This window comes from Parasteatoda tepidariorum, chromosome 10, assembly GCF_043381705.1.
Source record: "Parasteatoda tepidariorum isolate YZ-2023 chromosome 10, CAS_Ptep_4.0, whole genome shotgun sequence".
NCBI classification, from domain to species: Eukaryota; Metazoa; Arthropoda; class Arachnida; order Araneae; family Theridiidae; genus Parasteatoda; species Parasteatoda tepidariorum.
In genome coordinates, this window is record NC_092213.1 from 71,768,172 (window position 1) to 71,795,678 (window position 27,507).

A 27,507-nucleotide genomic window follows, 5' to 3' on the forward strand; every position below is an offset into this window, starting at 1 on the left:
ATTACCACTTTATAGTATTTATGTCATGCTATACCTTTTAAAAGCAAGCAAAAATAGTCAAATATTTGCAGTATTTACTTTGTAGTTATTTACCGTTTTTTTAATTATTTCGGCGTATCCGGAGCAGTTGGCATCTCTGTATATAGAATTTTTAAATTCTTTTAATACCGAAAAAGGTATTAATGCTACTTATTTATGGCTATAAAAATGTAAAGATATTTAATTTATGGGTATAAAATAGGTACTTCCAAAATTCTATAAATGCCTCTCGGCTTCATTGATTCGTCGACCAACTTTATAAAAGGTTTTGTACTATCGCGGCCCAGGCCCGTAGGCCTCATACGCAAAATTCAACTTTATATAAAAAAAGAAACAAATTCAATTTTACTAAAAAATGCCTTTTTATACGAAATTAATCTACTGCCACAATAATTATATTATGCACCTATATTAAAGTAAATATTTATTTCCAAAATACTAGTAGTACCTATAGCAACAATTAAATAAACAACACTGGCTTTGATTACAGTTTGGTGATTTTCTTTTGGCCCCTGAAAATGGATTAGTACCTAATCATTTTACTCGTTTTTTAATTTTTTTTATAACAGAACTGAGCATTTCATGTCGTATATATTCGCTATTACTTTCTATTTTAAATTCGTTATCTATTCTGAGCAGTATTACGATTTAACTACATTATTTATGTGAATACATCAATCAATAAACAACTAAACTTTATTTCGCAGATTACCAAGCATTTGCTGTCATGGCAATTTCGTGTTATGAGAACCAAACGCAACTGCTGAATGCAGGTGAATATAGTAGTTTAAAAACCAATTATGAAAACGTCATTAAACTTTTCAAGGTAGCTCAACTCTCTGATGGAAGTTTTGGAAATCTACATACAACTTCATTAATAACTCAGGTACAAATAAGGGTTGGAGAAAATATGGAAACACTTTTATAATAAGTATGTAAAAAATGTTGTCATAGTCACCCATGCAAAATTAGCATAAACCAAAATGAAGAGTGGAAGTTAATTTTTCTTTCTAGTTTCAATATCAGTGTTGCCAGATTAGGGGTTTCCCCCCTAAATTTAGGTGGATTTTTAGTGGGTATTTTAGAGGGGAATTGGTTTTTAGGGGTTTGTTTTAGGGTTATTTGTGAATTTTACTAGTTTCATTTTGGTTACCTTCTAATATCAAATTCTATAACTGAATGTGTGAGATGGTAATGTGAAAATCAATATGTTAAACCAAAACAAAAAGATTAAGGTATAATTTTAGACCTTTACCCCTTTGTTGAATGTAGTAGGTTATTACTTAGCTCGATCAACCAGTACGTTTGGAGAATTTGAATTCAAAATATTTAAAATTTTTAATGTGCATGGTTTAAAAATAATGCCAAAGGATAAAGAAAAAAAGAAGTACGTACAAAAGTACAAGAAAGATTGGGAATACGAAAAGCAGTTTAAAGGTTTAAGGGTAAAGGATTTTGTATCTACTTCTTCTATGTTAAAAATGTTTAACAGCGAAAACATATACAAATCAGAAAGTATTGACGAAAATATGTTGGATATTTTATCAAAAATTTAAGCATAATGTTAGAATTTAAATATTAAAAAAGACTACATCGTTGATAATAAAATATTTATGAAAAATGTGCAAGTCAAAAAGTATTGAAAAATATATCTTAAATATTTCAGTAGAAATTAAATATAATGTAACGATTGAAATGCAAAAAAGATTAATTTGTTGATAATAAAATATTAAAAAGTATTAAAGCAACGTTTTCTATACATTATTTAACTTTGTACTATTTTTTAATTCTTATACATTAAGTTAAAAATTTTGGTGGTTTTTTAAAAATTTTTAGGGGATTTTACAACGCTATCTGGGGGTGAACGATTATCAGCACCTGGCAACACTGTTCAATATCAATAGTTTTGAAATCATTTTATGGGATCGTATTATTTATGTTAAAATCATTTTTTATTCACTCGTATTCACACTATAGAAAAAGAACAAAAACTGTTAGCTTCTAACTCTCATTTTGATCGATGTAAATTTTTAATGAGTAAAAAAGCCAGCATTTCTGAAATGCTTCAGGCATAATCCTTTTAACTGTGCTAACAGATTTGCCATGTAAAATCTTCCAAAACATTTTCAGCTAAAAGAAAATATGTTTCCATATAGCTAGTATGGAAGTGTTTCTATATTTTTGTTTGCTTTTATTATATTTATTTTATTAAAACAATGTTTTTGATAGTTAAAATCCTTATTCTAAAACAGGGAAAAGCAACAACAAGAAAAATTGAGCATGTTTGTGCAAATTGTCGCATATTTGTGTTTACGTGTAGTGGTCAGTTTATCCTTTCAGATAATCTTTCAATTTTTAAATGTTATATGAAAAGAATATATANAACAGCTATATATATATATATATATATACAATGCCTGAAATTCAACGATTCGTTCGAAGGGCTTGAGGCATCAAAATAATAAGCCACATTTTCTTCAACCACACGAGTTTTCATTAAAAACCCTCTTAAAACGCCGTGCCTAATATGGCATGTTATTATATTTCACTTAGTTCTTCTTGTACCTAGATTGTTAACACTCCTTCTATAAAATATTTTAGGCTTTGATTTCGAGTGGTCAAGAATATAAAAAAGATTGGAAACTCAATGCAACGGTTCATTATCTATTAGAACAGCTGTCTTCAACTCACGATGTTGTCTCTAGTTCCCTAACTCTTCCTGTTCTCAATGCAAAAAGTATAAGTGACATCTCAAAGGTTAATTGCACTTTGAATGCTAGAAGAAATGGATTTGGTAATATCTGCAATTCATTATCTCTTTTTTTATTCAATCTAATCAGCCACTATTAGATCTATGGAAAAGTGTCCTCAGCATTGAAAATACATAAACATATATCTACCATAAATTTTAAATTACTTAGACTTAGAAACTTACCCCTATGCACTCTGTGTTTTTTTCAAAAGTATTGAAATAATTCTATACTAATTCTGTGTAAATATTTTTGCTTTCAGTAGCAAATATCTTGGAAGATTTTACAAGACACATCCGTTGACACTATTCGAAAGATCACGCTAGGAGCTTTCAGAAATTGCTTCTTTTTTTCTATCCAAATGATTACAGGAAGTTAGCTTATTTTTCTTCTTTTATCAATACCATTATAATTAAAAATCATTCTTTTATAAATAATGCTTTCCCGTATAATAAATTAAATGTACTTGTATATAAACTAAAAAAAGTAATTAAGTTCCTCTCTCTATTTTGGTCAATTCGACTACTGCAAGGATAAAAAAGGTCAGATATCCTAAAGTCATTAAACTTAATCTCTTTTGCCGAATGAAATCTACCAAAACAATTGCTGTTAAAAGAAAAATTGTTTGCATAGAGCTCGTAGATAAGTGTTTCTGTGTTTTTGTTCAAACCCAGTAACTCATTTCTCAAATTTCGTAAAATGAAATGAAATATACCAGTGTCACATTAAAGATTCTTTTTTTTTTTTTTTCAATTTTAAATCTTCCAGTTAACCAAGCCTCAGAAATGAATGACTATACAGGACCAAAAGTGCGAGTGCGGTATTCACTTTATGTGGGAGACGAGAAAGATGTGATCCATACTATTTCCCTTAGAGTTCCAGAGAACTACACGGCTTTTGAAGTGATGAAACTAGCTGAAACAGAAGATCCAAAATACACGTACGTATTTGAAGTCCTGTCTCTATTCTGCTATCTCTTTCAGGGACGACGGGATAAAAACTCGCTGACGTATTTTTGGCATTTGTATGATGTTCTAAACTTAAATGTTTATTATCTCTAAACTATGCGGGTTTTAATTAATCACTTTATTTAATTCACCATATGCTGTGTAGCGTGAAGATAGCCAAGGCTAAAGAGAAAACAGACGGGCATGATTACTCTTTTGAAGAAACTCTTGCCGCTCCACATTTCCAATTTCAGACAATGAAGTCACGGCGTTCCATCAACTTCATACTTCAAAAACAGAGTGTTTCGTACGTAAATAGCATTCCGGCATTTTTTTGTGACTTATATTCGTTTTGTGACTTATACGTTGCTTGTTTCCCATAATAATTTTCGTCTAAATTTTTTAAAGTTTTTTTTTCTTATCTGATTACACTGATTTAACAATAGTATTCAAATAGCAGCTTATGTCATTGCGATTTTCGAAAATTCTCATGAAACACAAAAGGAGAAAACCCAGAAAATTCAAAAGTGCCAAGAGAACAATTATAAAATGAGCTCGAAGAATTTATCCAGCTGTGAATAAACACGCAATATGTTATTCAGTTGTTTAACGTTTTTTAATAGAATTCCACTTATCAAATTAATATCAAACATAATAGCAGACAAAAAATTTTGAAGATCAAAAAAAAAATTAATAAATAAAATAAAATAAAATAAATAAAATAAAATATAAATAAATGAAATAAAATAAATAAAATAAAATAAATGAAATAAAATAAATAAAATAAAAATAAATAAAAATCTGAAATTCAAAAGTAAAATTTCATAAAGCTTAAAACTTCATAAATTTATAATATATGATAAATTTATATAATATATANGCCAAATGAATTAGAATATCTCGCAAAAAGAAATGATCCAATATTAGTTACAGCTAGTAAGTAAAAGTGCGAGCTTTGCGCCAAAGTGACGTCACTAGAGTGACGTCGGAGGATCGGCGCGGCGAGAGATACTTCAAAGGAGTGAACCAGCCCTTCTATTCTCTTTAGCCCTGCTTTTGAAGAAACTCTTGCCGCTCCGCGTTTCCAATTTCAGACAATGAAGTCACGGCGTTGCATCAACTTCTTACTTTAAAAACAGAGTGTTTCGTACGTAAATAGCATTCCGGTATTTTTTTGTGACTTATATTCGTTTTGTGACGTATACGTTGCTTGTTTCTCATAATAATTTTCGTTTAATTTTTTAAAGTTTTTTTTCTTTCTTATCTGATTACACGGATTTAACAATAGTATTCAAATAGCAGCTTACGTCATTGCGATTTTCGAAAATTCTCATGAAACACAAAAGGAGAAAACCCAGAAAATTCAAAAGTGCCAACATAGCAATTAAAAAATGAGTTCGAAACATTTATCCAGCTGTGAAAAACATGCAATATGTCATTCAGTTGTTTAACATTTTTTAATAGAACTCCACTTTTTAAATTAATACCGTCCCATAACATGAAAAATAAAAGCAGACAAAAAATGTTAAAGACCAAAAAAAATTTATAAATAAAATAAAATATAAATAAATGTGGAGGTTGACGTCAGGTATAGTTGAAATAACTACGCTTTTGTAATAACAAATTTAATGAAAAAATAACATTGGATTCCCACATAAATGAAATGAAATAAAAATAAATAAAATAAAAATAAATAAAAATCTGAAATTCAAAAGTGAAATTTCATAAAGCTTAAAACTTTATAAATTTATAATATATGATAAATTTATATAATATATAAATTTATATTTATATAATATATAATAAATATATATAATAAATTTATAATTTTTTAATGTCATAATTCTAAATATTTATGTTTTTTTTAATTATAGCTCTTTACTTAAAATATCTAAGAAGTAAAATTTCTATTACCATTTTCCCAAATAATGAGTTATTTTGAAAAAATTTAATTAACACGTAGGTTGTTGTTTCCTAGTTATATAAAGTATAAAAAATTACCATTATTTATGATAAAATTATGTTAAAATTGTTATTGTGTATTATGTAAAAATTATTAAATATGTTAAAATTAGACGTCTAAATTTCACCCAATTAACTATTGTCATTACCATAAAAGTGTCTTTATTTGCTTTCTTTTATTTACCAAAGGAAGAGAAACATTTATAAATCTCAAATTTAATGAAAGATTGAAATTTGATTGAACAATAAAAGTTAAAAACCAAGATTAGAAAACGATAATGAAATATATTTGTCTGATTACAAAATATTATTTTTAATTGCTATTAAGAATACCAACAAAATGTCTGGGTGTTCTATATTTTTGAACAGAAATTATTTGTTAGTTGAGAAAAGTTTGAAACTTATTATCAAAAAAGTACCGAGTCCTCAACTCATTTCTTTCAGAAAGTTTAACAACCAAATTTTCAAATTCTTTAGTTGTGAATTCCGAGATCTGTACAGTGTGACGTCATGGTACGTGGGTAATCGTAGCTTCAGCTTAAGCTTAGTAAGAAATGAGCTCTTCTCTAATAGAGGTAGCAGATTCAAATTCCACCGTAACACTAAGTGTATCTTATTTTGGAACTTTTTGAGCCTGCCCCGTAAGAGGTTCAATATACTAAATACTTTTTTTTTTTTTTTTTTACCGTTGATACTTTCAAGTCCCGCATCATGCTTCCCATTGGTAGAAAAGGAGTTGCATAGCTACTTTTCAACCATTATTAAGTGAAATTTTTCTTAGTGTTATTTTATTCTTGTTCTCGAAAATATATTAATAATTCTTTTTTTGGTTAATAGCGGACACTCTCTATGGCTAAGGCCACGGGGGTGTAGTAGCGTCGCCCACATCATACAACCACGTTTATAGGGAGGTTTACATTCACACAGAAGAAAGGACATAGAACACAGAGAGAGAAAGAAACATCCATGCTCTGAGCGGGATTCGAACTCGCAACCATAGGCTCAGCAGTCGGGCAGGCTAACCACTCGACCACCTGGTCACTATATATTAATAATGTAAATGTATATATTTTGGTCTGAAATTATGCATTTCTACCACTAATGGTTCAGGTGATAGAAATGCATAATATAGGGTTGCCATAGTCTAAAAATGTTTTTAAAGTGGTAGCAAAAGTGATATGTATATATATCATACCTGCCAACTTTTAATCCCTGCCATTATCATTTTTCCCAGTGGTATTAAAATGGAATTAAAACTTCAATTTTAAGCAAACAAATAAGTTGCATTTGAAAAAACTTAAGTTGACAACCATGATAGTAACGCATATTAATATATGTGCTTCATTTTTGTAAGAATAGTGGTGATCAAAATCATTTAAAAATTAAGTTCATAAAAGAAAAAATAGGATATATTTACTACCACTTTAAATATGAAAATAAAATCTTCCGGAAAATCCGGAAGAGTTGGCAGGTATGTATATATATCTATATATATATATATTAAGCCATCAATAAATATTTAATTTAAAGGGAATATGTATGGGTGTAAATTATAACTCATGAATAATTTCATAACTCCCAATAGACTGCTGAATTTAAGCATTTTTTAGTAGTCTTGAAAACTCTTAACTTCCACTAATTTATTTGTTTCTTTTGTAATCACATTAATCTTTTGTAATTACATTGTAATCACATTAGAAAAGAATTAATCTCTTACATTAATCTTTTTTTTTTGTTTCATTTGTAATCACATTTCTTTTGTCATTACATTGTAATCACATTAGAAAATAATTATTTAGTTACGACGCTAATTACCAACTACTTCTACCAAAAAAGTACTCTTTGCTACCATTAAAGCGTTAGTGGGAAAACGGCATATGTGATGTGCTATGCAAAATATACTCTTTTGAACTGTTCGTGAATCGAGGAAGTCATGGATTATTTACTTCCTTAGAAAGTCGGAATTAAATTTTTTTCAGATAAATAAATAAAAAGAAAAATAAATAAAATAAATTAAAAGCCTGTTTATATAAAAAATATTTTAAATACATTTTCTGAAGGTATTTCCCAGAGGTATCGAAGAAACTAATACATTTTTTTAACATGTTCAATTTCGTCATCACTTTATTGAAATTACAAAAAATTGCAGACTTGTTTGCTCAATTTAGGCTTTTAAACCTTTGTCAAGTAGAAAGACAGAACAATTTAGAGAAGTACATCACAAAGAATATATATCCAGGGTTACGACGGGATTTGAACCCGCCACCTCCACGCTTCACACAGCATTTGACGGGCGATACCGCTTAGCTAGAGAGGCTCCTCGTTATCTTTCTTTTTTCTTTATTTAAACAAAGCTGGGTGCCCAGTCCGCGCAGCGGCCCCTACCCCATTCATCGTGAAAATTATGTACAGTGAATAAAACATTTTGAAGTATGTAACAATGTGGTAACATTATAATAAAGTAACCATGATTAGAAGTATGCACAAACTTGATCGGAGAGCTCCTCATTATCACTTAAAACCATTACATCTTTATTAATGTGTGTTCTTTTAACATATTGGTGGTAAATCCTACTTTATGCTTTAACAAATTTGCATGAGTTAGTGCAATGTATTTCATTTGAAAAAAATGTGATTTTTGCATCAATTTCTTTACAGTTTTAAATACAAGAAGATTTCTGGTATGATGTATGTGTATCAAATTGGTGAAATGATTAATGATCCTGAAGTAGGTTATTTCTGGACTCTTTATCAAGGCCAAGAAAATACGAATGCTACTCTTAACCACTACAATTTGAGTAAGTCTTTCATGAGTTACAATTTACACTAATTTACCATTTCAGAAACGTCAACTGGTCTGAATTCGACAAAACGTTTCAAAAAGCAATAGAAAACTACAAACTAAANTCTTTCAGCTTCATAATTTAATTTTTTAATGTCATAATTCTAAATATTTATGTTTTTTTTAATTATAGCTCTTTACTTAAAATACCTATGAAGTAAAATTTCCATTACCATTTTCCCAAATAATGAGTTATTTTGAAAAAAATTATTTAACAAGTAGGTTGTTCTTTCCTAGTTATATAAAGTATAAAAAATTACTAATTTATGATAAAATTATGTTAAAATTGTTATTGTGTATTATGTAAAAATTATTAAATATGTTAAAATTAAATATGTCTAAATTTCACCCAATTAACTATTGTCATTACCATAAAAGTGTCTTTATATGCTTTCTTTATTTACCAAAGGAGGAGAAACACTTATAAATCTTAAACTTAATGAAAGATTCTAATTTGATTAAACAATAAAAGTTAAAAACTAAGATTAGAAAACGATAATGAAATATATTTGTCTGATTACAAAATATTATTTTTAATTGCTATTAAGAATACCAACAAATTGTCTGGGTGTTCTATGTTTCTGAACAGAAATTATTTGTTAGTTGAGATAAGTTTGAAAACTATTATCAAAAAAGTATCGAATCCTCAACTCATTTCTTTCAGAAAGTTTAACAATCGAATTTTTAAATTCTTTAGTTGTGAATTCCGAGATCTGTACGTTGTGACGTCATGATAAGAGGGGGGGGGTAATCGTAGCTTCAGTATAGTAAGGAATGAGCCCTTCTCTAATGGGAGTAGCAGATTCAAATTCCACCGAAACACCAGGTGTATCTTTTGGACGTTCTTCCCCTGTCTGGGATAATCATGCTTGCCAACTGATTTATCGGAATATTTTCATTTGGATACTGAGAGTTATAATAAATTTCATGATTTAACACTTTATTATAGATGTAATAAATTTTTTTTGGAACTTTTTCGAGCCTGCCCCGTGAGAGGTTCAATATACTGAATACTCGTCTTTTCTGTTTTACCGTTGATACTTTCAAGTCCCGCATCCAGTGCTTCCCATTGGTCGAAAAAGAGTTGCATAGCGACTTTTCAACCCTTATTACGTGAAATTTTTCTTAGTGTTATTTTATTCTGGTTCCCCAAATTATATTAATAATGTAATTGTATATATTATGGTCTGAAATTATGCATTTCTATCACTAAAGGTTCAGGTGAGAGAAATGGATAATATAGGGTTCCTATAGTCTAAAAATATTTTTAAAGTGGAAGCAAAAGTGACATACATGCATACATACATGCATGCATCCATCCATCCCTCCATACATACATACATAGATAGAAAATATTAATTTAGTTACGACGCTAATTATCAACTACTTCTTTAAAAAAAAGTACTCTGGTACCATTCAAGCGTTAGTGGGAAAACGGCATATGTGATGTGCTATGCAAAAAAATCAGCAGAAAGATTATACTTTTTTGAACTGTCCGTGAATCGAGGAAGTCATGAATTAATTACTTCCTTTGAAAGTCTAAATTAAATGGTTTTTCAAATAAATAAAATAAATCAAAGCTGCTTATATAAAAATATATTAAATACATTTTCTGAAGGTTTTTCACAGTGGTATCGAAGAAACTAATACATTTTTTTTTAACATGTTCAATTTTGTCATCACTTAATTGAACTTACAAAAATTTGCAGGCTTGTTTGCTCAATTTAGGCTTATAAACCTTTGTCAAGTAGAAAGACAGATAGAACAATTTAGAGAAGAACATCACAAAGAATATATATCCAGGGTTACGACGGGATTTGAACCCGCCACCTCCACGCTTCACACAGCGTTTGACGGGCTGATACCGCTTAGCTAGGGAGGTCCCGTCGTTATCACTTAAAACGATTACATCTTTATTAATGTGTGTTCTTTTAACATATTGGTGGTAAATCCTACTTTATGCTTTAACAAATTTGCATGAGTTAGTGCAATGTATTTCATTTGAAAAAAATGTGATTTTTGCATCAATTTCTTTACAGTTTTAAATACAAGAAGATTTCTGGTATGATGTATGTGTATCAAATTGGTGAAATGATTAATGATCCTGAAGTAGGTTATTTCTGGACTCTTTATCAAGGCCAAGAAAATACTAATGCGACACTTTACCACTACAATTTGAGTAAGTCGCTGATGAGTTACAATTTACACTAATTTACCATTTCAGAAACGTCAACTGGTCTGAATTTGACAAAACATTTCAAAAAGCAGTAGAAAACTACAAACTAAAATTAGCAGATTCTTGGTAAATTTTGCCAACTTTTTTAAAATGCTCAACACAGCGAATTAGTTTCAAAGTGTAGTATCTTATAAGCGTTAGAGCTATTTAGAAGTAGTAGTGAGTAAAAACCGTATAAATCGAATTTTTAAACCAAAAGCATTGCAATTTGGTAACCTTACATTTGCTTCAGAAATAAAGTGCTTACATTGTAGTTAGTCTTTTTTTTATTTTTAACTTATAAATTATGGGCCGGGATAGCCTGGTCGGTAGGGCGTTGGGCCCATGTCCGACAGTTCGTGGGTTAGAAAAAACTAGAAAACGCACACTCTGCCCTAAATTTGCTCGGTTTCACCACGCAGGCTTGCCCATGTGGCAAGTTGCATTAGAAACAACAACTTATAAATTATGTCTTTTCTTAACTCTTTCGGGCCGACTGTCACAAATACGTGTCAGCATAAAACCGTATCAACCAGGGTAAAAATATAAAACTGGAATTCAAAGTATTTCTTCAGCAGTTTATTTGTGGGCGGAGTTATAATTGTTTGATTTATTTAATACACCATTACTTTGTTCAAAATAAAACTATTTAGTTATACTTTGAATTAACATTGATTACATATATGATTAAACTAACAATTATTAAAGTAAAAGCTAAGTAAGCCTGTTAAATTAGCAACGAGTACATTTAAGTTACCGTTTTTTATTTAATTACAACTTGATTCTCATTTTGTACGAATGCTTTTATGAATAAACCGTACCCAAGGGGTTAATGAACCTTTCAGGAGAAAAAATGTTTTGATTATACATAATATAAACTTAGAAATAAATCTCTTTAGTGGAATTTTGAATTACAAATTTTACATTTTTGTTCAGAATCAACAAAGCTCTAGATCGCCCGTTCCTGCCAACTCTTCCGGATTTTCCCGAAGATTTTATTTTCATATTTAAAGTGGTAGCAATACTCAGGTTATTCCAATTAACTTTTTGAATTATAATGATAGTTATAAATGGGTTTGACTACCACTACATATAAATAATTACAATAAATATATTTAAGCATAATAATCCATGCGCAAGAGAATTACAACGGGATCAATATATAAATATATTTGTGAATCAGATAGTTTATTGTTTAACAATCACTCTGAAAGTCCATTCTCGGAAAGAGTGAAAGTTGGCAGGTATGTTCGCCTAATTAAGTTAAATTATGCTTGGTTAATCTTTGTGATGAAAAATACAGTATTGCAGTAAATAGCGCATTTATAAAAGATTAAATTCAGTAAAAAAGCATTACTTAAACAGTGATTAATTGTACAACTCAAGTAAAACATTGGTTAAGCAACCAACATAACATGCTGTACACAGACTGATGTTATTGTAAAAAGAGAGCAACATAAATATCAAAGGAACTTGAACTACACTTGTATTCAAAGCAAGCCTTAACATAAATTCGTAAATGTGTTCATTTTTTGTACACCAGTTTAGCTCTCATCCTGGCTGTTTTGAAATAGGTTTTTGAATAGCAAGATAGATAGGATAAAAACAATTGAGTGTTTTGAGTGATCACAAATATCACGTTTGAGAACGCCAAGAAGAACAGCCACTACCCAAAAATGTCATTATCTGAGTTTTGAATTTTCTTGTAATTATTTTTTTTTTCTCTCATGTATAGCTGCCAACTTTTCAGCTCAATAAAGAACAGTTTTCACTCACAGTAAATTAACCATTGTAAGTTTATTAAAACAAAAAATCACTAGCAGTTAAAAATTATATTGAAAGGGTATCAATTTTTTTCAGTACGATTAACGTATTTCTACGCATTTAAGGTGAAAATAAATTGTTAATCCAATTTATCATAGTAAGAATCAAATCAGAAAGATTCGTTTGTAATGCCTTGTAATGAAAATAATGTCTCTTATGGAAAGTAAAGACTTGGCATCTAAGCTTATCGAAGTTAATATCTGTACTTTAAGACATGTTAATTTGATGCAACTTTTATACCATACTAGTAGGCTTCGCCCCCTGCTCGCTGGCCCTCGCCAACCCCCGGAACTGTGTTTTCAAAACGTAAACATAACAAAGCAAACGTTGCCACCAGCGGAAAAGAAATACAGCCAAAATTTGGGAGCCACGTAGAGAATTATATATATTAGATTAAGTAGAATCACACAGTAATGTATTGAAGTTAAATACGAAGAGTTACAGGTAAATATAGTTCAAATTGTTCAGGAACTGCAGCTTCTGTAACTTTTCATGATATTTTTTACAGGTTAAGACTTTATTTTTCAAAATATTGCACGGTTTTCTTAGGCTTTAGAAAAACTTAACCTTTGTGGTTGTATTTTGTTGACAATTAGTGAAAATTGGTGGCTTAGAATTGCCATACAACCGCGTACAGATAATATATTAACTCAATGCGGTCGTATGACGCTATAGTGGTAGTAAATTCTCATGGTTTACGTTTATAACAGCGGAAATTCCCTTTTTTACGATAATTTAATTAGCGTTAGGAGATCTTGTAGAGCACAGTTCTCAAACATGCGTATTTTTTCATACAATAAAGTGATAGTTATTGGCTCCCATAAAGGGGGTTGAAAGGGGGAATATTTGCACCCCTTGAAATCTGATAAACTGGAAATCATATATATTTTTTAAATGTTATTAATTATTTTTTGTTTTAAACAATTAGAAATAGTATTTATTACGTGTCATATGAAATCTATTTCAACTTATAAACTAGAATTTGAAATTTGCCTTGTTAAATTCAATGCTGTAGTTAATAAATATTCTTTGCTAATATAGAGAAAAATATAATAATAATAAATTAATAAAATATAAGAACTCTATACTCTGTTGTAGGTTAAGAAGACAGAGGGAGGGGGTATTTTAGACCCTCTCCTAAAAAACGTTCATTAGATCGTTCTTGGGTTTAATCTGCTAAAAACATATTTTGCTTAATCTACTAAGGTAAAGTCACCGGGAGGAAGAAAATATGACATTAATTTGACAAAATATGACATATATTTAGGACAGTTCCTTTTTTCAAAGACATTCATTGTAGTGGGAAACTTTTTTCAGTATTTTCATTTATCTGGGTAAATTAAAAGATTCTCAGATACCACAATGATTTAGTTATTTCTAATTAGATGTAGAATTATAAGCAGCAAGTACTTTTTGATCTATCAAAGACTTTTTGAGTGCTCTAACTGTAGAAGAACCAATTAATTTCAATAATATATTTTACCACTTTTTCCATAAACCACTTTCTGAATCATTTCAATATATAAATTCGGGACAAAACGGGTTAAATGAGAACTGCCACTAATGTGGTTTTGAAATGAAAAACACATATCTAAAATAAGTAATAGAACATCTTTCTGTTAACTATCACTGAGCACTTATAAAAATGCACAAAGCCTAAATTTAAAATCCAAATGTAAATATTATTGTAGTTAATAAGTAGTGGTGAATAGTAACTATCTGGTTCTTTTTCGAAATCAATTCTAATACAGAAACATTGAATTTACCACTGTTTTCTAATAAAAGAACACTTTAATACAAGAATTGCATGTTTTGTATTTAATTAATCCCCCCCATCCAAAAAAAAAAGGATTTCGAATAGTACTTTGCAATACCCTGACTAACAGTTAATTTTTTTTCTTTATTTAATACAAATTGGTGCCTGGGCCGCCCCTAACCCATACATCATGAAAATAGTATACAGATGAAAACATTTTGTATTGTGCATCATTATGGTGTCTAATAGTTAATTCAATTTCGCGACTACATTTGTTTATTCGGAAATATTAATTGTAGTGGTGATTACGAAATTATTGAAATACTCCTTATTATCATAATTTTGTTACTATTCCTATATCTGTATAAGGACTGGTAGAACCCTATGTTTAACATAACTTTATATGTCTGAATAATTATGGATTTAATTTATCCCTATTTTTTATGTTCACTAAAATAATCAATATTTTATAAACTTCTAGAAAAATATTATTTATTTTATTTCTGTAGGTCCTGATCAACTTGTTATGCAAGATAAAGAACATCTCGTCATGTGGTACAAGAAAGCTCATTTCTGAAAAAAGAAAATCTCAATAATTTATTTTTACTTTAACTAGCAAAATTGTACTTATATTGAACTATATAAAGGAATATATTAAAAAGTCATTTCTGATTGCATTAAGTATAGTTAATATACATGGTGAATACACACTATTTGTTAATCTTTGAATGGCGGTCAAACTCATTTATTATTATTATATTTTAAAAAGTTTAGCGGAACATAACATGAGCTTCGCTATCATTTTAAATATGTAATCTTCCGAGAAAACCGGAGCTATGCATATATAATATTAGATTAAAACATATTTATAGCTCTTCGGTATTTAACTGACACGAACAAGAAACTGGTGGACAATTACAATAATGATTTTTCTGATCCATTTGCTCCACAGCTTATGGATACTATTACTAAATCTCATCTGATTCATTGTAGCTCCGTAGTCTGTCTTCCACGCAAAATGAATGATTCATTCACTATTCATGTAAAATTGAAAAAAAGTATAGCTTTGAAATCATATTTTATGTATGAACTTGTGAATCCGAAACGGATGTATGATGCAGCTTACAATCTCCTTTAAATACCATTATACAAATCCGAAAATGTTAATATTGATCTCGATTGGCTGTTCAATGTCTCAAAAGAATTTACACAGAATGTGTCTGAGCTGCTTTGAAATTGTGTACCGAGAAGTTGTAGATTAACAGTTAAAGATGTCCTAGATGAAAACCCAATAAAGTTGCTTTTCCAAGGAAAATTTGACAATAACCATTTTGCCAATGAGTAACCGGTGATTGCCTTGCGGCAATCACAATTTTCTTTATTTTGTAGTGAATTGTATTTTTCAAAATTGTATTTGTTTGAACTGGAAGTAAAGATTCTTTAAAGTATATTGAAATGATAAAACTATTTCAAACACATTTTTCAAGAAAAATAGCGAAGGAAAATTTTTTAAATTTATGAAAGACATTAAACTAAAATCTTAAAGCGCATTACTTTGCGCGTTAATCCTTAGTAATATATAATTTCCTTTGTAATATATTTCCATCAGCACTGTAAGTGGAGATGGAAATAAATAACGAAGGTGACGCGTCATATGTTTCTTGATTTTTTGAAAAAATTAAAAATATTTTCAAATTTTTAAATCTAATTGAAAAATTTTATTATTACATTGCGTTAGATAAAATTAATTCGATTTTCAAATAAAACTGTCAAATAAATCCTAATTATGAAACACGCAGTCATAATTTTTTAATGGTAAAATGAAAGCATTCTTTTCAAAAGGTACAAGGCAACATAGTTATGCTGCTTTAGATATATTTTTTATAGCGCATTGCATTTATATTCTCGCCAATAAAATTAATCGAATAAACTGGATCAATTTTATTTCATTAAAAATAATATATTTTAATAAAATATATATAAAAAACGCGGCAAGTATTTGAATTACATATGAAAAATTTTCATTTCACAAATAAAAAAAATTCTATCATGTTTGCTATGGTTTGAAAGTATTTACCACCGTGATGTAACCATTAACTTTTTTTTTAAAATAATAAATGATAAGAATGGATTATTGTGAAAAGTTGCTGAAATCTTACAAGCAAAAAACTGAATTTCTAAACAGTCATCTCATTCATTCTTAATCAATTCCAATTTTCCCAATGCCTTATATCTCCCTGGTTTATTTATGTTTTAGAGATTGTCTAAGCCAGCAATTTTGTTTTTCCATCTGATAGGCAATCAAAGAAGGAGAAATGATAGTAAGAGCCCATATCATTTGACCTCTACACTCCAATGGTTTCTTACTTCACACTATCTATTCTAAATATGTTCTCTGAATGTAGATATTCGAAATATAGATTGTCTCAGTGATTAAGAGTGTTCCGTATCTCCACAGATGTTTAAGTAACTGGACAGTTACCAAAGATTTTCATTTTTTTCCCTTTTGAAGTTAAGATTTCGGGGTACGAAAATGATTCAACTGAATTTAGCTTTCTTTGTTTTCGGAATATTATTTTGTGTTACATGTAAGTATATCTTTAGTTTCCAACACTTCTAAAGATTTTTTTTATTCCATTCTATTGTAATATTTTTTGCATCCATCTGCATTGTTTAAAAGATTCTGTATTTTCCCAGATTATTATGGTAAATTAATGACTAGTCACGTGAAAGTAAAAACAAAGAAAAACAATTTTATAACAGAAACGTTTAATATATTTCGCTGATTACTGAACATTAATACTTTAATACCTCACAATACTTAAATTGGTAATGAAGTAAAAGAGATACGCAGAATAATTTTAATTTTGCTAGCAGTTTAAAAGATTCTTTTTGTCATCTTATCGTTCATTACTGTTTATTTTAATATTTCTCTAATTGTAAATCGATTAATTTTGAATAACTCTATAGAAGTTCTGTGCTTTTGGCGAAATATTATTTTTTTTTAGAAAAATCTTACAATTTATTAATAATTTCAAAAATGATGCATTTATAAAAGTATATATTACTTTTTCTCAACTGACTTTTTAATTTAAAGTAAACTAGCCAAATTTAAGAATAGTTTTCAGAGAAACAGAAATAAGAAATAAGTTTTTCTGAGAACTACTTTTTTTTTGAAACTATAATTCAGCTTATTTGATTTATTTTCAGCTTATGCATGCACCATAAAAAAACTCTTAGAACTAGATTAGAAACCATTACAATACCCGTGAATTCAACTACCTGACATGAAACCTAATTTTAAAATTTTTATTTCCTAACCAGTGAAAAAACTTGAGATAAAATATTTTTAAGCTAATCAGTAATCTTTCTGTCGTTAATGTTTATCGACAGATGCTAATGAACTGAATTTATTAAGCCAGCGTCACGGTTCTGTCAATAAAAGATAGATTATATAGGGTTCCATCGCCGAAAAATATGGGAACCGCTGCTCTAAACCAGAAGTTTTCAACCTTTTTAGTTGTGCAGATATAAAAAAAAATTAGAAAAAAAGAAAAACTTTAACACCTAACTACTTAATGTCCCAGTAAAAAATATAATGGCAAATTGACATCGATTATATGGGTATGACGAATACGAATAAATTTACGATAGATGCAAATAATGTACACATATGGCAGTAATTGGCAAAAACATATTGCACAAGAATAAAAAGAAACCAATTAAAAAACTTGAGATAAAATATTTTTAAACGGATCAGTAATCTTTCTATCGTTAATGTACATCGACCGTTGCTAATGAACTAAATTTATTAAGCCAGCGTCACGGTTCTGTCAAGAGAAAATTTTTCAGTTGTGCGGATAACCAATTTTGAAAAAAAAAAGAAAAGAAAAACTTTAACGCCTAACTATTTAATGTTCTAGTTAAAAATATAACGACAAATGCACATCTATTATATGGGTCTGACGAATACGAATAAATTTACGATATATACAAATAATGTACACATATGTCTGTAATGGGCAAAAACATACTGCACAAGAATAAAAAGAAATATTACTTTGCAAAGAAAATAACTTTATTGTATTCATTGTGCATTGTAGCCGTTACAGCTTCAATACTCATCATAAAAAAACCTTTATGGGAATTTTAACACTATTTGCCTTCCTATATCAAGTTAATAATTAAACTGCATCTCACAAAGACTAGTATTACAGCATGTCCGGTATTAATAGCATTACTAGGACAGTATTTATCTTGGCTTAGACATTCGACCAAGCGTCCAAGGCTAAGTACCACGCTGGATTAGAAACCGATGCCTTAGACATTCGTGTTTTGTCATTTTAACACAAAATTTCTATAGCATCTAATTTTTAAAAACTATTTTTGAATTATTGGCTGTGATAGATGATGAATCACTGAATGAAAAAGAAATTGATATTTAAAAGATCTTGTTATTAAATGAATAAAAATGTTTTAATTCAATATATGCAAGAATTGCATTTCACTGAAACTCAAATTAACTTCTCTGGATGTTTTTAAACATTTCCTTGCAAATAATTTTTTTTGTACAGTCAGAGTTGGAAAAATTTTAATAAAGTCAATTAAGTATACACAACCTACATTCAGTGAATAGCTTAAAAATAAAAATGTATGGAAAACTAAGTAGTGTATAGTAAATGAATGTAGATATTTGCAAGATTTAGTTAAATGAATAAAAATATATAAGACATATTTTTATTCAATGTGTAGGAAAAAAATTTCATTCAATAATTAAAATCAATATATAGAATTTTATTAAAAATATATTTAACATATTTTAATTCAATATATAGCATTTCATTGAAAATCGAGTTGACCACTTAAAATGCTTTTAAACTCATCAGCAAGGACCTTCAAAAATATTTTTTAAGAAGAAAAAGATGTGATTTTATAAAAGTAAAATATATGTAACCCACACTTAGTGATTTCTTTAAAAAAAAAAAAATTGCGTAGAAAAACAAAGCAGTCAACATTTACTTTAAAGAGTTACCACGTAGAATAAATCAAATTAAAATTCTTAATATGTGATTAGATTTTGAGAGAAATATGCATGTTCTGATGAACACTAAATAATGAACATAAGATTAATACTAAAAATAATTACACTACTTACAGTTTCTTATTTTATTTTACAGCTTCTCTTATTCATATCTCGGGTCGTCGTGAATCTTGTATAGAAGAGAAAAGAATATCTGGAGAAGTATCTTCCAACAAGGCTGAAGAATGCATAGATATACATGTACCACCAAATCAATTTCTACGATTGAATATTTTGGAGCTGAAACTTTACTCTTCGGTAATATATTATACAATCAAATAAATTTAAGAGTAAAACCTCTATCTTAGAAGACATTTTAATTTATAAGTGACGTACACTTATAACTGGATCAGTAGATTGTTGTAATTAATATGTATAGCAAAAAACATAAACAGTTCAGCATTTGCTCTGTTGCCCACTCCCTGCGGCCGCGACGGTGCATTGCTCTTAATAGGACACACACCATTGGTCGATGAGCATACAGAACTACAGCGTGAAGGCGGTTTCGGCCAGTTAGTGTGTCGAAACTGTGTTGCCAGTAGCCAAGCGAAGGTGTTATTCATGGAGAGTGGCATTCATATTATGGTGTCTCCGAGCCGTTAGTTTTATAAAACGGGTGTTGTTGCACATCTACGCCCTTGCCCTGATTTTCAGGCTCTAAAAAACGGTTCCAGATCCTGACAATCACACTTCGTAAAACTCAAATGTCTTCTGCTACTTCGACTCGTGTTTGGCGACCGGCAAACAACTCTATGACTATGAGGACTCTAACCGGCAAACAACTCTTCGAGCTTCTGATTCGGTTAAATAGTACCATCGGTTGATTAGTACCATCAAAAAAGTGCTCTACAAAAGCAACTTTCTCCCAATACTTGATCCAGAAGTTCCTTTGTTTTCTAGATTGGATTCAAAAGTACAAGCCGTACCAAAGTATTTGAGCAGGCAGGCCTGCATGTATAAGCATATATGAAAAAAGAATATCATATGCGTTGAAATAAAAACAATGGATAATTCAATAAGAAATTTTATGCATAAAATGCTTCTCTTGGACAATCAAATTAAAATTTTTGAACGATTTTTCAATATTGAAAGCTAAAATTGCATCTTTCACCAACTGTTCAAATTTGAAGGTAAGTAGATATTTTTTGTCGCTTTAAAGCTGCTTAATTGTTTATTGGCGATGGTTGAAAACCATCCCTGAAAATCATCCAAAGACATCACATCGCAATTTTGATCTTTTGCCGCGGGGATGACTCAAATGCTTTGTTAGTCAGACAAGTTGTGCGTAAAGTCCAGCACTACGGTAGAATAGTTTAACCGCAACGCTCTACCCTCCGTCCTTACGCAGGCTGATCAAAATGGTCACCCACCCGCTTAATGACCGCAGCCATTGATGCTTGACTTCAATGTTCTGCTGGGAACCGCGTCTTTGCAATCAGTGCACTGCGGGACCTCAAATTTTAGGACTATCACAGACGGTTCTGGAGTCACACTCACGCACATAATAGAGTTATACATAACCTTTTCTGAATATAGGAGAGCATGTTTTCAGAAACTACCGATAATCCTTAGTAGTTGAAGGGTATGTTTTGATCAAATAGTAAAAATTCATNGTCCAGCACTACGGTAGAACAGTTTAACCGTAACGCTCTACCCTCCGTCCTTACGCAGGCTGATCAAAATGGTCACCCACCCGCTTAATGACCGCAGCCATTGATGCTTGACTTCAATGTTCTGCTGGGAACCGCGTCTTTGCAATCAGTGCACTGCGGGACCTCAAATTTTAAGACTATCACAAACGGTTCTGGAGTCACACTCACGCACATAGAGTAATACATAATCTTTTCTGAATATAGGAGAGCATGTTTTCAGAAACTACCGATAATCCTTAGAAGTTGAAGGGTATGTTTTGGTCAAACAGTAAAAATTCCTCTTAAAAATGATTTTCTAATAATTATTACTAAGGATATGTTTTTTTTTAAATTCATGTTCATGCGAAATATTTTATAATTATTCTTCTTTTTTAGGATTGCAGAGCCGTTAAGCTAGAAATCATTATCAAAGGTTCTGAAGATAAATATACGTTCTGTCGGGGTGACAAAATTGGAGATCCTATTACTGCTCTAACTGACGTTCGTGTTCGCACGGAACATAATTCGTTCTTCAAACTGAAATTCTCTATTAGTAAGTTGTAGTTTTTTGCACCTAATTTATATTTAAAAAAAAAAAAAAATAAAGCTAACAATTTGAAATTGCCTCAACGCTTTTAGGTATTAAAAGTTTAAGTTGTGTTAAAACGACATAAATATTCAAAATTCTTTTATAATGCTATATCAGGGCTTGAAATTTTCTCACACCTGATCGGCATTTACGATCAAGTATTTAATACAACCGATTAAGTTTCGTCTTTTCTAAAAATAAATAAATGTTTAAACTGTTTGAAACTAATCCATGTTCATTCAAATTGTCGTGACTCATTGATGTGAAACATGAAAGTAAAGTGCTTTTAAGTGAGTTTTTCTTCTATTTAGAACAGAAACTGGTTAGTCATTCATTAATTAAATTATTGATATTTGGAAACATAGAAACCTTTAGACAACCCTATATTGATTTTCGAAATTATTAATGCATAAAAATATTTTTCAATCTTTTTCCTTTCTAAATTCTGCGAGTTAGCTATTAACTTAAATCTAACTGAATTAGGCTATTAACTTTCTACTAGATTTTTGCTTTGCTAACACCTGATAGTTCTTCCTAACGTTTTAAAAACGTATTATGAACGAAAATTTCTTATCTTTCATGAACGCAAAATAGTGGCAACTAAAACATTTATGTATGCTAATATCTTTGGAACTGAAATTTCATGCCCTTTGCTATAGTATAATGTTAAAAAAAAAATATTTTTTTTACAAATATAATAAGTTATTTTCAAGATTACTAATAATATTACTGAAGCTAAAAAACAGTAATGATTGACGTATACGATCTCTTATTACAGCAACACAAAATTACTTCCTTCATGCAATCACGATTTGACACATTTATAATTCATTGAAAGTATTTTGATTCATTTTTGTCTATGATTCCATGACAAATGTTTCATTCCTTTCGACTCCGATAATTTTTACACATGATCTTGTGTGCGTTTAATGATTGTTTAATAGTTATTATGTTTGCATTATATTCGAATGCCATTGTATCTGCTCTTAATATATGCCTTTTGATATGAATATCAAAAAGATAATTTATTAAAGCTTTGAAATCGAAATTTTCACATTAATATTCAGATGAGTCAAAATCTGTCGAATTTGTTACACAAGATCATGAAAAATTTATTGAAATACCAAGTGAAATTTTAACCAGTGTAATTCAACATTCTGCCCCTTTACATAAATTTAGTAAAAGAACATTCTGTTCTGTTCATTTTGCAGGCGATATTGAATGCTTACGTAACAGCAGTTTTCACTGTTCTAATCATTCTTGCATCCCGAGTGAAAGATTGTGAAAATGGGGCTGATGAAGTTGGATGCGGTAAGTAGTTCTTATCTTTTGCGCACGATATTTCTTCTAAAAATAATAATTTTTTGTGAGTGTTCAGGTATTACAAAGCCCTTCAAAAAGTTAAAAATTGATGTTAATACTGTATTTATTTATTTTTATAAACTTTCTCTTTAAATTTAAAATTTCTATACCTACATGATCTATTTATCTGAGTACACAGCCCATTTAAGTGCTTTAACTCATTTATCTGATTGGGAGAGAATATAACAATTGCGTAGGGCTGATAGTAAAATGGGTGGCAGGGGTGTTGTGTGACCTAAGTCCTGAGGACCGGCTTCCTCCGTGGTTTCCACAGGCTGCATCAGGAAAGGTCCTGATTATACAGAAATAAAATAAAAATAATGATAATATAAGATTAAATATAAAAGGGGAAAAACTATATACATTATTTACAAAATTTCTTTGATAGATCAAATTTCTTGATTAGATATATTATTGAAAAAAATGAAACATAATGTTGAATATACATGCCTGCCAACTACACCGCGTTTTGCGAAATATTTTATAGGAAGGTAGACATTTGAAAACATCTCCACGGAATAGTTATAAAAGAGGCAATGAATATGAACTTTTTAAAACATTTATATGTAGCGATGTGAAAAATAAGTTTAAATGAATAAAAAATACAGTAAAACATTAACTTAGCAAGCAGTGAAATAAATTTTTATAAAAAGCATAGACAGTTGGAAACCTTGGATATAAACTTATAAATTACATTTTATTTTCTACATTTTGTTACTACTTTCTAAAACTTTTAAGGACCGAACAAACTCTGGGAAAGTTATCAGCTGTTTTGCTTTCTGCTAAAGATCTTTTAAAGAGGCTGTGAATTATAAAGTAAATCTTGCAAAAATGGTTAAATGGACGAAGTTTGAAAATAAGAAAAATTTGCATCTGTGATTGCTTCTTCCATTTTATTCAAAAACATCTTCAGTTTTCTATTGAAAGTTAATGTTAAGATTCACGATTCATGAAGAGTGCATGAGCTCGGTGTCTGCCACCAAAGGCGGCAATAAACAAATTCGTTAGAATTAAGAGGGGGTGGATAATTGACGAAGTTATAAATGCCTAGTAGAAATGAGAATTTGTGAGAAGAAAAATAGGAGGAGCGTGCATAAGCATGGTCGTAGAGACCTATTAACCACACCACGATAGTCGTAAGTATAAGCATTCATACGGCTAAAAGGGTAATAATGAGGTAATGAAACAATTAATGAGTAAAATTCCGAGTACATAATAATAAACAATCACCGGGCTATATACAAATTAGAAAGACGGCGATAAGGAGTAATAATATTTAAAAACGAAAGTCGAAAATATTGAAATAAAAATTTTTTTAGCATCATTAAAAAATTTTATGCTGAGCTTGGCCTTATGACTATTGATATCATCAATCTAGAGTACTTTTATGGTGTTAGGAACCCCGAGCAACCATCTAATAATTTTGTCTTCTGCTGTAGATGATTTTTTCTTGAGGGAGTCAAGAAGTGGGGTGAAAACAGGTGAATAGTAGGTTAAAATTGGTCTTATGTATTGTAAGTAGAATAATATCAGTTCTTTAAATTGAGGTGGGAATATTGATTTAGTAGTGGTTATAGAGAGTGTGGTTACAACGACTCCAAACATGAATAACGTTAAATGTAAGTCACAGCTGTAGTTACGATTGAATAATTAAAGAGATAATAAATAAATAAAAGTGAATTGAATTTCTACCACTTTTTTGCGTTTTTAGTCACCTGTGACATTCCTGTACTTTTCAACCATTAAAGCGGACAATATTTTTCCTAAGATTTTTTTATACTATTTACCTATCTCACTGACTGTTACGAGCATGATGAATGAGCAAAAGCGTACCTGGCAACTTTTAATTCTTTCGAGGATGATTTATCCCTGTGGTTGTAAAAGGGAATTTAAATTACAGTTTTAGACAGAAAGGTACGCTGCTTAAGTCCGCATAATAGCTTATGCGGACTACCACAAACATTTACGTATAAAGTTAGGGGTCGGAGATCACATGAAGGTCCTTTCACATCTCAGGGAATATCCATAAAAATATGGGGATGGGGATAATTACTTGTAATGTTTAGAAAGGATGTTATCTGAGAGTAGGAATGATATAATGGGGTTATGTTGTCTCATATCAAGTAGTAGGTCTTTATATGAAAGCTCGTTGAAACCTGCGGGATCAGGGTCTTCGGCCTTATTGAAGAAAGAGGTAATCAATTTATTTTTATGTTCATTAATGGTACTTAGATTTAAATCGTTTCTGATAGCTTTACTGGGTAGGTAATAAGAAACACCAGTGATGCTCTTTAGGATTTAATTTTAAGTTTGCTTCGTCCATCTCCATACTGAACACGCATAAGTCAGTATTGGCCTAATACACATGATGTACAGTTTTCTTTTAGGACTTAGTGGACTACCACAATTGTATTATACACATATACATATACTTAATATTTTTAAAAATAGTGGTGATCAAAAAGATTATAAATGGAAAAAACATATAGAAAGCATACATTTTACTACCACTTTAAATATAGAAATAGTATTTAAGCCTAATGCGTAGAAATTGGCTGGTATGGTGAAGGCAATGACTGCCTCTAACTTCAAAGCACCGATTGTTTTTAATGAATTTGAAAGAAAGACTTGCTCCGGACTAGTGATGTGCCAATCGATTCATTTAAATGAATCGATTCTTTAGAATCAATTCACTAAAATGAACGGTTATATGAATCGATTCTTTGATTCTTTTTTTAATGGTCGTTATAATGGAAGAGTCTTTATAAAAGGTGGTCGTACAAATTAGTTTAGACTGTTTTAGTATTTGAATTAGTTGATCTAGGTCAGGGGCTCTCAATATTTTTCTGCCATGGAACTCTAAATAATTAACGTTCTTTCGGCGGAACACCTGATAAAAGTACTATCTCGTGTAGCCGCTGTAACCTTNCACTATCTCAACCGCTTTATATACACCACATTATAAACAATAGTTCTTATTTTTGGTTATATTTCTATTAATTTACTCATTATATTAATGTTTGTATAACTATGCGTAGTATTTAATTTGTTTTATCTTACAGAAACAGGTATATTAAGCATTAAAGGTGTCACGGAGGCGCGTACGAGCGAAATAACATGGATAAAAAGCAAGCGTTCTTCTTCTTGGGGATGGCATGAAAATACTCCACGAGTTCTATTTTCTCTCTTCTTATCAGGTGGAGTCAAATTTGACGGAACAATCTATGAGGAAGAATTAATGGCAAAGCAAACAGAGCTTAAGACTTCTATTTCTCTGCTTAAGTAATAGTCAAATAGTTATTTTTTAAAAACACTTCCTTATAACTTTAAATAATGATACCATTTTCAAATTGATAACAATATACTTTTGAAAAAAATTATTTTGTTTAGTTGCATTTTTTATTTTTTATTTCCTAACATTAAAAAGTATACATTCATGCTACCGCCTGTTTTTAGGCAAAGGTGGTTTAGGCACTACAATTTCATGACCAACGGCATCAATGTGGGAATGTTATCAACCCTGCACAAAGGTCATAACTACTTTCAAAATAAGCTGGCACCCATCGATCTGATACTTGGTGGGCTTCAAGCAGTCACAAGGGATCGCACTTCAAATGTTCAATATGACCTGAATATTCAATAGTGCCTGATAATGTTCTGATAGTGCCTGAGTCACTTAGCTAGCGCGGCTGTTCTTTATCAAACAATGCTTAATATTTCTCAGGGTATATATGACCCAAAAATAATCACATTAGTTAAAGAATCGAGATTTGGCGCCCCACTACCGCATGATATTTCACGGCTTTCTTTTCGTGCAAAGCAAATTCAAGAACTTTTAAAATTTATAACCTTTACGAAAGTGAGCCATAGGAACTGTAGAGATAATTTCATTTTGATATTCAACTTCTATTAAAGGAAATTCTAAAAACAGTAATCTTGATTTTTGTTTCTTTTGATAGTACCAGAGATCGTAATAAATAGCAGGGAAATTTCATTTATTTAAAATGGTTTGAAAACTAAATATATATATTGTAATATTTTATAAACAAATTATTTTTGATGAACAAAAAATATACTTTGCTATTTTTAGTTGCGATTTTTTTTTAAATTCGTCAATTAATTTCATAAAATTAATAAAAAATTCTGAAATTCATTAAGACGCTGAAATGAAACATTTTTTTATGTAATGATGTCTTACTAATTTTAGCCTGAACCATTTATCTAGATGTGATTCTTTAATTTATGATACAATATAATCTTCTGAGTTAAATCAAAGGAACTAAATACGCTGCTTAAAAATAAAATGAAGCGTAAGAGGCTTCGTGAAACGAAAATATGTCATGTATATTTCTTAACAAATCAAAATTTGAGCGAAATAAAAATTAGTGAGCAACGCCAAACTGTCAAATCATATAATATTATTATTCAGATGTAATATTTTATATTTAAATTTATGTTTTATAATAATTTTATATTAAAAGTATAAATGAAACTTATTTTCAAGGGTAAT

General features: G+C 29.9%; 2 protein-coding genes across 5 annotated transcripts in view; both read left to right on the forward strand.

Moving 5' to 3' along the window:
* LOC107457412 (uncharacterized protein CG3556) overlaps positions 1 to 27,507 on the forward strand; it is a 142,454-nt gene that overhangs the window by 23,917 nt on the left and 91,030 nt on the right. For 2 of the 4 annotated variants that reach the window (XM_071187100.1, XM_071187098.1), the window contains exons 7-9: positions 747 to 925; positions 2,641 to 2,833; positions 3,558 to 3,729. The exons of 1 other annotated variant lie outside the window; for it this stretch is intronic. In XM_071187100.1, the coding sequence (XP_071043201.1) occupies positions 747 to 925; positions 2,641 to 2,833; positions 3,558 to 3,729 (544 nt within the window). Of the gene's footprint in view, positions 1 to 746; positions 926 to 2,640; positions 2,834 to 3,557; positions 3,730 to 8,356; positions 8,497 to 14,844; positions 15,013 to 27,507 lie in introns of those variants that run through there. One more of the 4 variants, XM_043054443.2, reaches the window with a different exon arrangement.
* On the forward strand, positions 16,675 to 22,920 carry LOC139426704 (uncharacterized). The gene is made up of 4 exons (XM_071186460.1): positions 16,675 to 16,923; positions 19,513 to 19,673; positions 21,443 to 21,599; positions 22,847 to 22,920. Exons 1-4 carry the CDS (start codon positions 16,869 to 16,871, stop codon positions 22,918 to 22,920), a joined length of 447 nt encoding a protein of 148 aa, XP_071042561.1. The 5' UTR covers positions 16,675 to 16,868.

What these genes read in the sequence shown, in the direction of transcription:
- LOC139426704 (XM_071186460.1), top strand. Translation starts at nt 16,869, where the DNA reads ATGATTCAACTGAATTTAGCTTTCTTTGTTTTCGGAATATTATTTTGT. An exon ending in AATATTATTTTGTGTTACAT is followed by an intron (nt 16,924 to 19,512) that starts GTAAGTATATCT and finishes TTTATTTTACAG; the next exon opens with CTTCTCTTATTCATATCTCG. An exon ending in CAAACTGAAATTCTCTATTA is followed by an intron (nt 21,600 to 22,846) that starts GTAAGTTGTAGT and finishes TTCATTTTGCAG; the next exon opens with GCGATATTGAATGCTTACGT.